This window comes from Nycticebus coucang, chromosome 2 (assembly GCF_027406575.1).
Source record: "Nycticebus coucang isolate mNycCou1 chromosome 2, mNycCou1.pri, whole genome shotgun sequence".
Lineage (NCBI taxonomy): Eukaryota > Metazoa > Chordata > Mammalia > Primates > Lorisidae > Nycticebus > Nycticebus coucang.
Genome location: NC_069781.1, coordinates 23,660,163 through 23,674,432, shown reverse-complemented (window position 1 = coordinate 23,674,432; position 14,270 = coordinate 23,660,163). Strand labels below are relative to the sequence as shown.

The 14,270-nt window shown below is 50.4% G+C and overlaps 1 protein-coding gene across 5 annotated transcripts in view; it reads left to right on the top strand.

The window, feature by feature from the left end:
• Positions 1 to 14,270, top strand: part of COL27A1 (collagen type XXVII alpha 1 chain) — a 137,319-nt gene that overhangs the window by 24,459 nt on the left and 98,590 nt on the right. For all 5 annotated transcript variants that reach the window (XR_008374901.1, XM_053564874.1, XM_053564883.1 and 2 more), the window contains 3 exons: positions 469 to 522; positions 9,442 to 9,495; positions 10,960 to 11,013. Coding sequence is in view for 4 of the 5 variants with exons in the window: in XM_053564874.1 (XP_053420849.1) it covers positions 469 to 522; positions 9,442 to 9,495; positions 10,960 to 11,013 (162 nt within the window). In the remaining variant the exon portion in view is untranslated. The remainder of the gene's footprint in view (positions 1 to 468; positions 523 to 9,441; positions 9,496 to 10,959; positions 11,014 to 14,270) is intronic.

Genomic DNA, 14,270 nt, shown 5'->3' with positions numbered 1-14,270 from the left:
GAGGTGGCAAAGAGAGAAAGTACCAGGCATGCTGGACAGAAATCAATAGCTAAGTGTGGTTTGAGCCCAAGGAAGCCAGGAAGGGCTGATGGGACCAGACTAAGGAAGAGGTGGCCAAATTCAGGGGCCAGACATCTGAAGTCAAAGTCCAGCTCTGCTTCTTAGCAGCTGGGTGACCTGGGGCAGGTACAAACCTCTGTGAGCATCATCTTCTTCATCTTTAAAATGGGAATAATGGTGGCATCTACTTTGTGGGTTAGTCGGATGAGATGAGATGGCACATGGAAAGTGCCTTGTGCAGGGGACACTCCGGAGAGTAGATTTGTAGCCATGATGGTGCTGCTAAGACTTGGCTTGGAGAGGTGACCCTAAACCAGTGGGTGGAGAGAATATGCTGGGTGTTGCAGTCAGAAGCGGATGGCCCCTATTTTCTGTCACCTTTTTGTTTTTGTTTCTTTTTCCTTTTAGGGTCCTCCTGGGCCTTATGGAAATCCAGGTCTCCCTGGCCCTCCTGGAGCCAAAGTGAGTATTTACTGGAGCTCTGGCTGTGGAGTGGGTTTGGGTGCTGGGGCCTTGCTTGGGGTGTTTCCCAGGGGCTTCCAGTGGGAGAACCCCTGGAGCGCCTTCCCAGGGTTAGGTCACCTACCAGGCCTGGAGACATGGCAGGGAGTCCTGGGTTCAGTTTCTGGTTGGGAAATTGTGGGAGAAAGGGCAGCTAGAACCTAGAGCCTGGAAGGAGAGTGATTTGCTAAATAGAGAGGGCCTTGAATGTCAGACTAAGGACATGAGGTTTACTGGGTTGTAAGATGCACCCTGAGGAAGGACATGGAAAAATCACTGGATGCCACAAGGAGGATGAATTGGAGGGTGGGGCCCAGAGCCAAGGAGACCAGGGTGACGTGGGGGAGAGGGGAGTCCAGCCTGGGCCCTTAGGGTGTGGGAGGGGGTGAGATAGAGAGGTAGAGAGGATGGCAGTGGGTACAAGGAGACAGTGGCTCCCTGGCTTCAGCCTCAGTGACTGAGCTAAGAACCCAGGAGTAGTAAGACTTTGTATGTGGGAACCTGCAGCAGCCAGGTGGACATTGTTCATGACCAGGCATTCTGGAACTCAGGAGCTCTCTAAAGCTGGAGGTGGGAGAGTGTAGGTAGCCGGCACAGAGATGCTACCTCCCCCTGGGAGCCTTCTAGGAATACTCCAGTCAGTGATTAATGAGATCTTAGTGGCTGGTGCTCTGGTGACGCGGATACTCCAACCGCTAAGCTCCTCAATTCCTGGAGTTCCAGCAGAAGGCAAAGTTGTCAGGGGTTCTGTACTGGAAGTGAGAAGCTCAGAGGAGTGCCAGGGCCAGCCACATCTAGGTCGTGGGACAAAGGAGGCTGGGGTACGACTAGAGAGATGTGACGAGGGGAAGGAGTATGCAAAGTCACAGAAGCTAAGACAACAGCAACTGTGCCCAAGGAGCTGGGAGGGTCATAGAGGGCCTGTGTCTTCTGTAGGGTAACCGGGTCAAGAGCATCCCTGGGCTTTGATTGGCCTAGGCCCAAACCCAGCTGCAAAGGTGCATGACTTAAGGAAAGCCATTAACCGACTGGCTCCAGGCCACATGGAGTGAACAGCTGAGTGGCTTCTGAGGCCCAGCTCTCCTGGCTCCAGAGCAGGGCTCCTTCTGGACTATCAGCTTGTCTGTGATCTTTGGACAAAGTTTGCACATGGGTAGCCCCAGATATATGGACATGTGGCGCCAGAGTCTTCTGTGCAGAGGCTTTGCACAAAGCTGCAGGAACACCAGCTTCAGCTCCTCTAGGACTGTGACCCTTCAGTCAGGGCTGGGCTGGGCCCCTCCTTAGAAGACCTTGAGGGGCTCACAGCAGCTGCCCAGGGGTGCTGTGGGTTTTAGCAAGATGCACACTGATGATGGCAGCTGCCATGTACGGGTCCCTTCCCGTGTGCCAGGCACCACGCATGCACTTGATGTAGCTTACCTCATCTGATCCCCACAAAGCCCTAAGGAGATGGGCAGAGATACTGTACCCATTTACAGATGAGGAAACTGAGGTATAGGCAGATTAAGACACTGGCTAGGAAATGGAGCGGAACCTCCTAGGGAGAAGAAATCCTTTGGAAACTTGTGCTTTGCAGAGTCCGTGGGTACTTTAAAATGCTGCTTTGGGATGTTTTCCCCCACCCCTAGTCTGAGCTCCTGCTCCCAGAGCAGCAGATGGCCCATCAGCTACTACTCCTGTTCCTTGCTGGCCCTATTTACCCTCAGAGTTATGCCGGACCTCAGTGCGGGCCATGGTGGCACACCCCTGTCCTGCTAACAGATGCGCCATGGCAGGAAGGGGACCCCCCCAGCCGCTTCTCCCCCATTTTGAAAATACTCTGGGTGTGGCTCCTGAGGCTTATCTCCAGCAAGCAAGTCTTCCCGCCACCACACAGAGTTGGGAATTGTGTATCCGGGTCCCCATGGACTGGACTCCCACCTGCTTCTGTGCATAACAATCACCACTGGTGGGTTCCAGAAAACATACTAGAATCTAAAACTACTTCTCCTATCAGGATTTGTGTAAAACACCAAGGGGAAATGTCATGCTCTTTTGCCTGGACACTAGGCCCTGAGCCCAGGGGTGAGCAAAGGTTGCCCCAAGGCAGGCTGTTTGGGTGGGATGTCCAGGTTACTGAGCCTGAGCCCCACGCTGATCTGTGGCATGGGCAGGACATGGTTAAAGCAGGAGCTCTCCCTGGTGGAATTCAGGACTTGGCTGAGATAGAGCGAGAAAGCAGTGCCTCCACGTGAGTGGGTGGGATCCTTGGCAGAGAGTCCTCACTGTTCGCCAGATCCCCTCTGGGCTTGGGAGGTAACCTGGTGGGACTGTAGGGGTGGCCTCCCCCAGACCCGTCCCAGCTCCTCCTCTTCCAGGGTAGTGTCGGCTTCCAGAGCACGCTCTGGGGCCACCTACCTCTTCACCCACCTCCAGGCAACAGATGTGTGCTGAGCACCTGCTGTGGCCTGCCCTGGGGCGCGGAGCTTGCTCTCCTCTGATCAGCCTGTGCAGTCACCCCTGCAGGCCCCCAGGATCTGTGGTTTGTGGGAGAAAGATCCCCCTGCCAGACTCAAGGGTGGGAGAGACACCCTTGTTGAGGAAGATCAAGAAAGAAAGAAAGCAGAGGTGAGAGACCTCCTCCCTCCCAAGGGCGTAGAGGAGTGAAAGTCCAAAGGGCCATGGGCTATTGCCTGGGCCATGCACTCAGTAGTGAGCAGGTTGTATTTCGGACCCTTGGGTTTGGCTGTGGGATTATGTGTCAGGGTGCCCTAGCAGGTACAGGCCAGAGCCAGGCCTCACCCCCTGTACCTCCTCCTGCCCACATACCATAGACTTACATATCCCATCCCAAGTCTGGCAAGAAGAGGGCTCCTTAGCTCCTGAGAGTTGAGAGCCAAGGCTTTGAGAACAGGGCAGAGAAGCCAGAACCCTGGGAGGATTGTTTTGGCTGACCTCAGAGGCCCAGGGTTGAGTCACTGGGTTGAATCATTTGCCCAATCGACCTATATTTGTTGCTTCAGAAAAGCACAGCGATTAAGGGCACAGACTCTGGGAGCCCAGTGGCCCAAGTTCACATCCCGGCTTTGTTATCTCCTAGTTCTGTCACTCTGGGCAAATTATTTGAACTCCCTATGCATCATGAGTATTCTCTTCTGGAAAATGGGGTAGTAAGAGGAGCTGCCTCCCCAGATAATGGAGAGGAGTAGCTTAGAGCAGGGCTGGCCTGTGGCAGGCGTGGCAGAAGGGTCAGGTATCAGCACATGTGAAGGACTGGGACTATCAGCCACAGACAAGGCACAGTCCCTGCCCTTGGGGAATGCACAGGGGACTGAGAAAGAACAAGTCAACCACACTGACAAATGCCGACTCACACCTTGATTATGGCTCTAGGGCTCCCTGCTAGAGGCCTGGGCTGCCCAGAGACCCCCCAATGTGAGGTTTGATCTGGTCCAGGAAGGGAGGGACGCTTCGCAGAGGGTGGGGAATTGAACTGAGGTCTGAAGTGTAGCAAATGACCAGGCAAAAGGGCTAGAGGAGATTAGGGAGGGCAGCAGGCCTGGTAGTTGGTGGTAAGATTTTTAGACTTTATCCAAAGGGCAACAGGAAGAGCTGAAAAGGCTTTCAGTGGAGATGATTATTGTGAGGATTAAGCAGTATATGTGTGTGTGTATTTATGTATATATATGTCAGGACATATACCAAGATATATTATGTGTATACATAGACATTGATACATACATATGTGGAAATGATTTACATGAGGTTGTACACACATGAATATTTAGCTATTATTTTATTAGCAATTACCTCTAGAAAGGTTGAACCAATTCATGCGGTTGCTAGCATTAGAGGAATTGTTGTTTTTCAAGGCAGAGTCTTACTTTGTCACCCTTGGTAGAGTGCTGTGGCATCATAGCTCACAACAACCTCAAACTCTAGGGCTCAAACGATCCTCTAGCCTCAGCCTCCCAAATAGCTGGGACTACAGGTGCCAGCCACAACGCCTGGGTATTTTTAGAGACGGAGTCTCATTCTTGCTCAGGCTGGTCTCAAACTCTTGAGCTCAACCAAACCACCCTCTTTGGCCTCCCAGAGTGCTGAGATTACAGGGGTGAGCCACTGTGCCCAGCTGCATTAGAAGAGATTTTTAAAAAGAAGATAATTCATTACTGTTTTTACTTTATTTCATTGACCTTCTATGAGATGTTTTTCTTACATCTGTTTTCCATTTGCACTTCACCACTTATGAATTGGTTTATTTGGGGGGGGGGGTTATAGTGTTATCCTTTCTTAGTGATTTGTAAAAATTATATTTATATATTAAAGTCATTAAGGCGTCACTTACCTTACGAATATTTTCTAGTTTGTCATTTGACTCTTAATAATGTTTATGATGATTTTAACCAATGGAAGTGTTATCTTTTTTTTTTCGATACACGGGCTGTCTGGAAAATATCCAGCCATACACGCCTCTATTTTTTCGTAGCACATGGCTGGATACTTTCCGGACAGCCCTTGCATGTCACGATTTGGACAGGGCTCTACTGATCCGTAAACATATGGTTTCTAACTTTGCTTTTATACATACAATGTTTTTCCCATTTTAAGATCAAAGAACTATTCAGGTATATACCTTGTCATTTCATAATATCGTTTGTACTCTTAAAAATGTTAAAGCATCTGGAATTAATCGTGATGAGAGGATGGATATGAACTTGGGTTCTAACATTATTTTCCCCACAATAGGTAACTGTATTTATTAAACAATCTTTATCCACTGATTATTATATGATAGACAAGAGTTTCTATTACAGGCTGTTCTATTATGCTTCATTGTTTATTTTTATGCTAGTAAAATACTGTTCTGTGTGACATTTACTATCTTTACACTATTTGCCTTTCCTCTCTTCTTTTAAAATACTTCTGACTATTCTGTCAGATGAACTTTGTGCCTATCTTAACTATTTCCTTAAAAAATAAAAAAAACCCTTGGGATTATTACTGGCATTGTATGAAATATCTATATTACACATGTGTGAAGAATTATCATCTTTAAAACATTAAGTTTTCCTGTCTACGAACATGCCGTGTCTTCTTATTTGTTTGAATTTTTATGATGTCTCTTAGTAAACTTTTAATTTTTAGTGCATAAGTCCTGTACATTTCTTATTAAGTTTGTACTTAGAAATTTTATACTTTTTTTGTTATTACAAGTGGAATATTCTTCCTCATCATATTTTTTTCTAGCTTGTTCTTAGCTACTGAAGAAATCTGATTTTTTGTACTTTTTGCCCTTTGTGTTTTATTTACAACCATCCCCCTTACTGACTTATCTTATTCATTCTAATAGTATTTAGGTTAGTTCTCCTGGATTTTTTATCAGGAGAATAAGCACTCACACTGTGTGCAAGAAAAGAACATATTCTTGTCTCCTTTTCCTCTAAGGTTAGTAGTTTGTATTTCTTTTTCCTGTCTTATTGCATTGGCCAGAACTTGTAGACCCATGAAATAGTGGTTATAATGGGAGACCCAGTGAATCTTCAGAGGAAATTCTGGGACTAAAATCAGATCTGACTCTACCCTAGTCCTCGTGTCATCTCTTTGAGACTCCGTTCACCTATTTGCTCATTTGTGAAATAGTTTATGATGCCTTCCCTGGGCCCCAGGTCCTGTATTGGGTATTTGAGATCAGAGATGATTTACATAGGGGGCGTCTAGCCCAGTTTCCCAACCCCTGGTGATTGAGTCCTCCTTTGTCTCAGTTCCTCTCTGGGCCTCAGCCACCCAAGCCTTCTTCTATTCTCTCCACCTCCCAACCCACTGCAGGAAAGCAGCACAATAAAGTTCCCATTCCTGCTGCGTTCTTAGCTCTCAAGGTTCCCATCTGTCCTGTAGTCCCACATAGCTCTTTTAACTAGTCTCCTGTGCAGAGAGGGAAAGTGGCTTGCTTGAGGTCAAACTGCCTTGTTGGCTGGAGAGCTGGGTCTGGCAACCAGATGTAAATGATTACTTAGACTTTGTAAATGCCTTATATCTCTCATCGGGGGATTTGTCAGAGTCTGGCTGGGAAGACACATAGGCTTCTCTATCCCAGAAGTCATCCCTTTACCTGACTAGGGTACCTTGAGTATTTTTTTCTGGCTCGTCCTCCATCTTCCAGCCTCCGCCTGGCTGACACTCCCTTCAGGGATTTTCCTTCAGTCTAAGTGAAGTGCTCCCCAGCTCCCTCTTGTCCTCAACTTTTCCCAGGGTTCTAGTTCTTTTATCTGCTGCAATTAAAATGTAACAAGCTTGGTTACAAGTAGGGCTCTGCAACCATACTGTCCAAGTCTAAATCCCACTACTGATTACATGACCTTGGACAAGTGACTTATTCTTGTTCTTTAGTGTCCTTTTCTATAAAATGAGGGTAGTGGTGGTTGTTCCTTAAAAGTTTGGAAGATTAAATAAGTGAATGTTAGTGCCAATTATCATAACCAGTCCTGCTGGTTTCTCCCTTGCGAGTGCCCCATGTCTTTTCCTCACTGTAGTATTCCCTGGGTTCTGTTCATCTGGAGACTTGGCTTATAGCAAATGTTTGATAAATATCTGTACTTGTTAATATTATACTCACAGCAAGATCCCACCCCCAGCACTGTTCTGGCTGCTGAGAATGCAGACAGAGAAGTCCATGAAGAACTAAAATGCCAGGTAGGGACTTCAGGCAAGGGAGCAAGTCTATTATCTCTTTCAGTCTCAGTTTCCCCATTTTATTAAATGACATAATTGGATACACAAAGGCCCACCAGGAGAAAGGTTTTTAAGCCCAACTCCTCTGTCAGTTGCAGACTGAGGTGGGCAAGGGCGGGGTGAGGAAGAGTTGCTGTCCTTTTTTGGCCATTGGAATCCTTGGTAGCCCTGGGCCTGGCCTTGCATCACAGACATAAAAGGCATTAAGCTGGGTGGCTGAGGGTGGAGAGTACCCATGAGGAGAAGCTACTGTGCAAGGCAGAGCTCAGAGGTGAGGTTCTGTAGAAGTGATGTGGAGGAGCCGGGTACACAGAGAGTTGGGGTTCTGGGGCCTTCAGCCTGGGACAGCTGCAGGAAGGGAGAGGAAATGTGGAAGAAGCTTCCATGATTTGCAAATGGGGGCTTGGAAGTCAGACCTAACCTGGGGAGTCTTACCTACTGGGCCAGCCCAGGCTGTGAGTTAGGGTCTGTGAACCCACCTTCATCCTTCCTTGGGACAGGCCTATGCTATGAGGTCCAAAGGCATTGGTGCATTAGAGTGGGCCTAGCATAGTATCTACACACAAGAGGTGAGCAGCAAAAGGCTGTTCTTTCCCTTTTGGAGACTCTTTCTGGTTCAGAGTGCAGTGATTTCTGGTGGGGAGTGAGTGACCTAGTCAGGAATTGAAAGATCTGAATTCTGATGAAGAAAAGAACCAAGTGGGAATTAATTAAAGTCAGCCAAACCACCCCTCCCATGTGTCACGGCCATTATCCCACTGGCTCCTTGCCTGGAAACCTGGGAAACTGTTGTGTGTGTGTGTATACATGTGCTGTGTGGCCCCCATTTTTAAGGTGAGGAGTCTGAGGCTCTGAGAGGTGAAATGACTTGCCTGGGGTCCCACTGTGCATCTGTGGCAGGTCTGGGACTTCATGCCAGGACTGCTGACGCTGGCAGAAGTGGAGACAGAGAGGGGAGGGAGCCCAGGGCAACAGGGGAAGGCCCAGGGATCAGGAGATCTTAGAAGGTGACAACAGAGCAGACTGACTTTTCAAAAGGCTGTTTCCTGAGAAATTTAACCAGCTTGGCCAAGTGGGAGGAGCCGGGGCCTAGAGCACTCTTGGCCCTGTGACAGACATGGCTGGAGAACGCCATGGTACCTTTTCCTGAGCCCCAGGCTCTTAGGAGCAAGGCTCTGTGCGATAGGGACTGTCTCATATGCGAGGCACAAAGAGAGCTTGCCTCTGGCTGAGGACCCACTGCTTGTCAATTTCTCCCCAATTTACTGCCTGTTCTAATAACTCATCTGGTCACAGAATATTCTAGAACACAGGTCTAGGAGTCACAAATCCTGAGTTCTTGTCTCAGCTCTGCCAGTTTGGGGCCTGAGACATTCCCTTTCCTTCTCCTGGCTCCAGTTTCCCCGGTGTTAACAGGATAGTGATGCTTCTCTTGTCTGCTTCATCGGGCTATGGGGGGAATCTAATGATGTGTTGGGTATTGCAACCTGTGGAGGGCCGTACACAGATGTAGGTGCTTTGAGCTGTCAGTACACTGATGTTAGTGTACTAATGCACCGAGTCTCAGGTTATGAGATGCACGTCAGCATTCTGGAAAATTGAAGGATCAATGTGCCTCTTGGATGTATCTCTCAGAAAGTCCTGAGAGCCCCAGGGGAACATCTGGAGATGATCTGGCAACATGCACAGGCAAACACCTGCCACCTGTGTGGCGGGCCCAGAATCCTGCAAATCAGTTGGGGAGGGCATATTCCAGCTGCGTTTGCAGAGTGTTTGTGGTTTAGCTAATGATGATTGGAGGAGGGTTCCTGGGTGGGGGTGACTGCCCAGGGGAGAGCCTGGCAGAAGGATGGGCATGAGTGGGGGGTAGAGCAGAGGGGCTTTCTCTGTGGCTTGACTGAGGAAGGAGAGTTTAGTCTGGACGGCATGTTTGGGGCCAGATTACAGAAGACGTGGGACATCTTTGTCATCATGTAGGGAGTGGGGAGCTAAGAAAGGTGTTATAGCAGGGGGGTAATGGAATTGGAGAAGACCCCTCTGGCGGTGCGTGCATTGGGGAATGGGTGGGAAAGATTTAAGCAGAGGAACAGGACGTAGAGCAGAATTTGTTGGGAGACATCCTTTCCAGATGACTCGGTGGCCAAAGCGGAATTGTTTTTGTTTCAGGGTCAGAAAGGGGACCCGGGGCTCTCACCAGGAAAGGCTCACGATGGGGCAAAGGTAGGTTCCAGGGACCCCAGTGCTCAGGGAAGAGGGGAATGGACAGTAGTGAAACCGCTACGCCCTGTGGCGTGCTGTCTGACGGAGGCCATGCGTGACAGAGGCATGGCAGTGGGAAATCTCAGACGGGAGGTGGTTTGGATTTTTTTCTTCAACCTCTCCCAACACCAAACCTAACTGTCAGGCTCCTTTTTCCTGGCGTACAGCCTACAAAACTGGCAGAAGACTTAGCCTGTGGACACACCCTCGTGAGCGTCCATTTGCCTGTTGTCCTACATGGCTTTCTGTAGAGCCTGCTAGGTGACTCTGGGCATCCAGAAGCTTCTTGGGTAGCACCTGCTCAGGAAGCTTCTAACAGACATTCAAAGGCCTCCCTGAGCTTGTTAATTTGAGCAGACACATCTGTGGATTTCTAGAGGGTGGGAAGATAGGAGCTAGAGAATCAGGGCTCCCTCAATCTGAGGGTCTAAGAGACTGGAATGTTTGCCCAAGGAAAAGAAAGAAACAGTTTGACCAGAGGCCTTCATCCATGCCTGAAGCATCTACCCCAGAGACTGGGTGAGGGCCCTGGAGAGAGTGTGGAACAGGAGGTGGAAGAGGGAAGCCTAGAGCTTCAGCATCTCAGACATCCGTACGCTAGAAGCTCAGGTCTGTCTGGCTTTCTGTGTACATGGCCCATCCTAACAGACCACTGCTTCTCAACTCAGCCTCCTGACTTTGGGACCTGGAAGTAGCCACTTCTTTTGATTGCCTGAAGGCACGGGCAACTCATTACTTTACATCCTCCCTGCTAAGTGTTTACATTCAGCAAACACTTACTAGGTGACCCAGAGTCCCAAAACAGTGTCCACATGTGTACTCATCTGATACTTATCTTAACGTTACAAGCCAGGGCAGATGAGCCCAGCTTACAGATGAGAAAACAGGGGCCTTAGGTAGGGGTGGTTTGCTGGAGGACATGCAGCAGAATGACAGAATGGGATTTGTCCCTGGACCCAGGGGCCCAGGCTTCTCTCCTGCTCCTTGTGTGGCCTATTCATAGGTCTTGGGATGGTGGCAGAAATACCCCTTGCTTGGTGACCACCATGCCCAGTGGTGGGAAGGCATCTCAGGAATGAACACCAGGAGAGAGAGAGCTGATTGGTATGGGACAGACGAGGCCCCCATGTCCTCTGGAGTGTGGCTTTCAAACGTTTCAGTATTGGAACCCATTCTCCACACGGCATCTTCTACTGTAGCCCAGGATATTAAGGAGGTGAAGTGGAGCTACTGAGTGGAGTGGGAGGGGGCTGCGTACACTGCCCTCTCTTCTGCTCTCACCCTACTCGGTGCCCCGAGTCTCCTCTGAAGCCTCCAGTCCTCAGTAAAGCCTATCTAGAAACAAACATGGGATTCACACTTCCAACTTAAGGCGTGTCTCTGCTCCTCTTCCCCCACCTCACCTGCCTTGTCTGTGTCTTACAGGGTGACATAGGCTTGCCTGGGCTCTCCGGGAATCCAGGACCTCCAGGACGAAAGGTACACCTTGATTTTGATGCCTTGCCCAGGGGGCCTGCTAGCACACGGGGTCTTCAGGCAGGAACTAGGCAGGCCAACCTGCCTCTCCCATTCCTCAGCCTAGCTCGTGGCATGTGGCAGGAGGTGAGAGAGGTTTTGGAGGGTTGTGCTTGCTGGAGCCAGGGGGCACCTTGGCTTGGAGTCGGTGCCTCCCATCATGGTTAATGAGGCATGACCAGAAGTGTCTGTCCTTGCCTTGCCACTCCTGGGGAGGCTGCCTTCAAGAAAATGTGTGGTGGCCGGGCATGGTGGCTCACACCAATAATCCTAGCACTCTGGGAGGCTGAGGCAGGTGGATTGCTTGAGCTCAGGAGTTTGAGACCACTCTGGGAGGCTGAGGCAGGTGGATTGCTTGAGCTCAGGAGTTTGAGACCACTCTGGGAGGCTGAGGCAGGTGGATTGCTTGAGCTCAGGAGTTTGAGACCAGCCTGAGCAAGATTAAGACCCTGTCTCTACTAAAAATAGAAAAGTTAACTGGGCAAGGTGGCACATGCTTGTAGTCCCAGCTACTCAAGAGGTTAAGGCAAGGGGGTCATTTGAGCCTACGAGTTTGGGGTTGCAGTGAGCTATTAGGCCTTGGCACTCTAGCCTGGAGCAATAGAGTGAGACTGTCACACATACACACACACAAAAAAAAAAAAAAAGAGAGAGAGAGAGAAAAGAGAACTGTACAGATGGATGTGCTCTGTCTGCAGAGCTGGGAGGGCCCCGAATGGGCCCCAGCTCCACTGCCCACTGGCTGAGTGGCCTCTGGCCTGTGTCTCCCATCTCAGCCTCAGCCTCCTTCTTTGTGAGATAGACAGTGATCGCCCAGTCTCACGCTGACAGCCTGGGGCTGTCTGACCCAGGGCCAAGGATAGCAGAGCTCTTGCAGGAATGGGCTTGGGGGAGGGGGACCTGGGTCCTACTGCTGCCTCTACAATTTCCTAGTTGTGTGACCTTTGGCAAGCCAATGACCTCTCTGTGTCTAATATTTTCCTGCATGGATGTGCTGCAGGTGTAAGGGGGTGCTGTGAAGGCAGTGAGTACATTCCGGCTGTTTTTTTTTTTTTTTTTTTTTCCGTAGAGACAGAGTCTCACTGTACTGCCCTCGGGTAGAGTGCCGTGGTGTCACACGGCTCACAGCAACCTCTAACTCTTGGGCTTACACGATTCTCTTGCCTCAGCCTCCCGAGCAGCTGGGACTACAGGCGCCCGCCACAACGCCCGGCTATTTTTTTTTTGTTGTTGCAGTTTGGCCGGGGCTGGGTTTGAACCCACCACCCTCGGCATATGGGGCCGGCGCCCTACTCACTGAGCCACAGGCGCCGCCCTTTTCCGGCTGTTGTTATGGTGCCCTCCATCCTATGCCCTCTTCATCCATGCTGGGAAGAGTTACTTCTCCAAACACCTGTGGGGGGACAGACTACCCTGTCCTAGCTGGTGGGTCTCCATCTTACAGTGCTGCTGGGCTCCTCTCTGACTTCTCAAGCTGGAGTCTCTCTTCCAAAATGCTACTGTGGTTGTGCCTACTCCAGGAAGCCCTCCCAGAGCACCCAGCTTCAGGGACAATCCTCCCCTCTGCTCAAAGACACTCAGCTTATCTCAGCTTGGTTATTTTCAGCCCTGAGTGTGCCTCAGTAACCAGGGTGTGCAAATCCGGCTTGTTGCTCTCCTACTGAGCCTAGCATGGGGGCCTGTGCATAGCAGGTGTTCAGGAAATGGGAGGGCAATGCAGGCCAAGAGCCAGTTGCCTTTTGTAGGAAAATCTGCCACTGCTGATAGGTTGTCCAGTAGATACATCGGCCTAGTGCCATGGCTCAAGCTTCCGCCTTGGCTCCCAGCTGTAACCACAGCTGCCCTCTCTCTGGGCCATCTGGTTCTCATCTGGACAGCTGTGGTGTCTCCTGGCTCCATCCTGTCCTTGCTTCGAGAGCCCAGTGACATGGGGACTGGGAGGACCGTGTCTTCCATCCCCTTCTCTATTCTCCGTGGCCAGAACAGGCCATGCCTTCAGTCTAAGAGGCCAGCCCTAGACAGCAGCAGTGGCTGTAAGTTAGGAAATGTGGTCCCTTTCCCCACTCACTTCCCTTCTGGACTCTAGCACTTTCTGATGAATGAGGTGTGAGTGGAAAAGGCTCCTTCCATTCCCAGCTCATAAAGCAGCCTGTGGTGGTCTCGCTGTGCATGGCGGTGGCAGTCTAGCAGAGGTGGCAGGAGATGGGGAAACCAGACTTGGACCAGCTCCTTCCTGGAGTTCCAGGGCTCCTTGCACTCAGCAGATGTCCTAGAGGCAAGAGCCCCCAACAAACAGGAGCCAGCTCACTTGAGCAGCAAGAGGCAGCTAAGGAAGAGCCTCTGTGCCACTGGAGAACGATCTGGCAAAGCTAGTTGCTCTGAGTTCCCATCTGGCCCTGGCCCAGGCACACACAGAGGAATGTAGTCTCCATCACCCACACAGAGAGGATACTAGGCACAGCATCGGGGACTCAGGTCCTGACACAGGGACCCTTGCCTGGTGGGGTGGCATGAGTCAAAATAGAGAATGAATGGGGAAGAGAGCTCTCTTCCTACATACATCTTCGGTGACAATAGTTGCCACTTTGCCCTAATCCTTAAGTGTGACTTTTCTGCATGATCTCATGGGGAGCCTTGGGAGAGAAGGGCATGGGTGGCTGAGAGGTAAGGTCAGCTTCTCCTTTCTCATCAACAAGCCGAATTCTTGTGTCACTGTGAAGTGGTACCAATAATCCCATTCATTCCACTAGCTTAGAGGCTGCCAGCACCCCATGTGCACCTGCCATGCTCTGTCTCGTCCAACCTTCCTGCCTTCTTTCTTATAGACTGGTGGTCCTCACTCTAGAGTGATTTTGCCCTCTGGGGAACTGTTAGCAGTGTCTGGAGACATTAAAGCTGGGAGGAGGTGCTAGCAGCTTCTAGTGAGTACAAGCCAGAGATACTGCTAAACATCCTACTGTGCACAGGAGAGCTGCATCCCCCTACCACAGACCCTCCAAAGATGGATCCAGCCCACAATGCCGAGGTTGAGAACCCCTGCTGCATAGAAACCCTCACTCCATCCCATCCCATGTGTCCTGGGCCTTCCTGTCTCCCTGCATTTGCTCCTGCTGTGCCCTCCCCTGGTATGCTCTCTCCTCCACACTCATCTTCATACATCTGTCTCCTGGATCTGTTCTCAAATGCCACCTTCTCCAAGAGCACCTTCCTAGCACCTTCAG